Source organism: Oncorhynchus nerka, unplaced genomic scaffold (genome assembly GCF_034236695.1).
Source record: "Oncorhynchus nerka isolate Pitt River unplaced genomic scaffold, Oner_Uvic_2.0 unplaced_scaffold_1375, whole genome shotgun sequence".
NCBI classification, from domain to species: domain Eukaryota; kingdom Metazoa; phylum Chordata; class Actinopteri; order Salmoniformes; family Salmonidae; genus Oncorhynchus; species Oncorhynchus nerka.
Genome location: NW_027039979.1, coordinates 122,592 through 125,848, shown reverse-complemented (window position 1 = coordinate 125,848; position 3,257 = coordinate 122,592). Strand labels below are relative to the sequence as shown.

At 60.0% G+C, this 3,257-nt stretch overlaps 1 protein-coding gene across 1 annotated transcript; it reads left to right on the top strand.

Annotated features, from left to right (window-relative positions):
- Window positions 1-1,885: 1,885 nt before the first annotated feature.
- On the top strand, window positions 1,886-2,947 carry LOC135568861 (histidine-rich glycoprotein-like). The gene is made up of 2 exons (XM_065015641.1): window positions 1,886-2,025; window positions 2,245-2,947. Exons 1-2 carry the CDS (start codon window positions 1,886-1,888, stop codon window positions 2,945-2,947), a joined length of 843 nt encoding a protein of 280 aa, XP_064871713.1.
- Window positions 2,948-3,257: the final 310 nt, after the last annotated feature.

The following is a 3,257-nucleotide window of genomic DNA, read 5'->3' as shown; positions in this document are numbered from 1 at the left end:
CTGTAATGTGCCCTGATTGGTACAAGCAGACTGTAATGTGCCCTGATTGGTACAAGCAGAACCAGTTAATTAAGGGGGCTGCCCTCGGGGCCTCAGAGCAGCCTCACAGCAGACCTCTCCCCGCAGGGACTCTGACTGAGCTGAAGCCTCAGGCACCAGCTGACCCCCCCACTACCATATCTCTCCTTCATCCATGTCCATCCAACACTAGACTGAGTGAAACACAAGGCTGAGATTCAATACGGTTTACACATGGGTCTACTACTGAAGTGGACATTTGTTACAGTTCAGTCTGTCAGCAATGGAACTTTTTTTAAATTATTATATATACCACAATGTTTTGCAATGTGTGCTTCACAACGCCACACAACACCACACAACACCCCACAGGCCCGGCAACTACCCCACAACCTGCCCTACAACACCCTACAACACCACACACACGCCCCACAACACCCCACAACGCCCACAACACCACCACAACACCACACAGCGCCTGCAACACCACAACGCCCCACAACACCACACAACGCCCCTGGCAACGCCCCACAACGCCCCTACAACACCCTACACAGCACCACACAGCGCCCTGCACACCACCACAAACGCCCACACACCACCACAACACCACACAGCGCCCCACGACACCCACAACGCCCCACAACACCACACAACGCCCCACAACGCCCCACAACACCCCCACAACACCACACAACGCCCCGACAGTCCTGACACCCCACAACGCCCCACAACGCCTCACAACACCCCACAACACCACACAACGCCCCGACAACACCCCACAAGCGCCCACAACACCCCACAACACCACACTAACGCCCACAGCACCCCACACACAGCAGCCCCACAACACCCCACAACACCACACTGGCGCCCTGACACCACTACACACAACACTACACAACGCCCCACAACACCACACAACGCCCACAACGCCACTACAACGCCCCACAGCGCCACACAACGCCCACAACGCCCACTGACACCACACGACGCCCACAGCACCACACAACGCCCACAACACCACACAGCGCCCCACAACACCACACAACACCCCACAACGCCCCACAACACCACACAACGCCCACTGACGCCCCACAACGCCACACAACGCCACACAGCGCCCACAATGCCCCACAACACCACACCAACGCCCCACAACACCACAACGCCCTGCACACCACCACAACACCACACAACGCCCCACAACACCCCACAACGCCCCACAACACCCCACAACACCACACAGCGCCCCACGACACCACCACAACACCACACAACACCACACAACGCCCCTACAACAGCCACACAACGCCACCCTGGCATAACGCCCACAACGCACACCCACACACGCCCCACAACACCACACAGACACCCCACAGACGCGCCCCACAACACCCCACAACGCCCCACAACACCACACAACACCCTGCACGCCCCACAACACCACCAACACCCTACAACGCCCCCACAACACCACACACGCGCCCACAACGCCCCACAACGCCACACGACGCCACACAACGCCCCACAATGCCCCACAACACCACACAACGCCCCACAACACCACACAACGCCCCACAACACCACACAACGCCCACAACGCCTCTACAACACCACATGACGCCTCTACAACGCCCCTACAACACCACACAACGCCCACAACGCCTACACACCACTCACACAACGCCCACAGCACCACACGACGCCACACAACGCCTACCACCACGACGCCCTACACACCACATAACGCCCCAACACCACTAACGACCCCACAACGCCCCACAACGCCCCTGACACCCCCCCACAACACCACAACGCCCTACAACACCCCGCACAACGCCCTACAACACCACACAACACCGCAATGACCCCACAACACCACACAACGCCCACAACACCACACACGCCCCACAACGCCCCACAGCACCCCCAACACCACACAACGGCCCACGACACCCCACAAAGTCCCACAACACCCACTAACGCCCCACAACGCCCTACAACGCTCACAACACCCTGACACGCCTCCAACACCCCACAACACCACACACGCCCCACAACACCTCCTAACGCTCCTACAACCCTACAACACCACACAACGCCCACAACACCACACAACACCACACAGCGCCCACAACACCACCAACGCCCACAACGCCACACAACGCCCACAACGCCACACAACGCCCCATAACACCACACAACGCTCCTACAACACCACAGCGCCCCACAACGCCACACACTACGCTCCCACGACACCACACGGCGCTCCCACGACACCACTGACACCCACAACGCCCCACAACACCACCAACGCCCTGACACCACACACGGCCCCTACAACGCCACACTAACGCCACACAACGCCCACAATGCTCCCGCACAACACCACACAGCGCTACAACACCACGACGCCCCACGACACCACAACAGCTCCCACGACACCACACGACGCCCACAACACCACATAGCGCCCACAACGCCCACAACACCGCACAACGCCCCACAACGCCCTACAACACCACACAACGCCCCACACCACACAACGCCACACAACGCCCACAACACCACACAACGCCCCCACAACACCACACAACGCCCCACAACGCCACACAATGCCCTGACAATGCCCCACATGCCCCACAACACCACACAAAGCCCCACAACGCCCCTACAACGCCCACAACACCACACGACGCCCCACAACACCACACAACGCCCTCTGACACCACACACAACGCCCCACAACGCCTACAACACCACACACGCCCCACAACACCACAACGCCCCACAACACCACACAACGCCACACAACGCCCACAATGCCCTACAACACCACACACGCCCACAACACCACAACGACGCCCCCACAACACCACCACAACGCCCACAACACCACACACGACAGCCCCACAACACCACATAACGCCCCCTACAACGCCCTACAACACCACACAGCGCCCCACAACACCACACACGCCCCACAACCACCACATAGCGCCCCCACAACACCACACGGCACGCACACTGACACGCCACACACCACTGCCCCACAACACCCACATGCCCCCACAACGCCACACAATGCCACAAGCCCCCATGCCCCACAACACCACACAAGCCCCAGCCCAACACCACACAACGCCCACAACACCACACAACGCCCCCATGACACCACAACGACCCACAATGCCCCACAACACCACACACGCCCCACAACACCACCAACGCCCCCA

What these genes read in the sequence shown, in the direction of transcription:
- LOC135568861 (XM_065015641.1), top strand. Translation starts at nt 1,886, where the DNA reads ATGACCCCACAACACCACACAACGCCCACAACACCACACACGCCCCAC. An exon ending in GCCCCACAACGCCCTACAAC is followed by an intron (nt 2,026 to 2,244) that starts GCTCACAACACC and finishes ACAACACCACAG; the next exon opens with CGCCCCACAACGCCACACAC.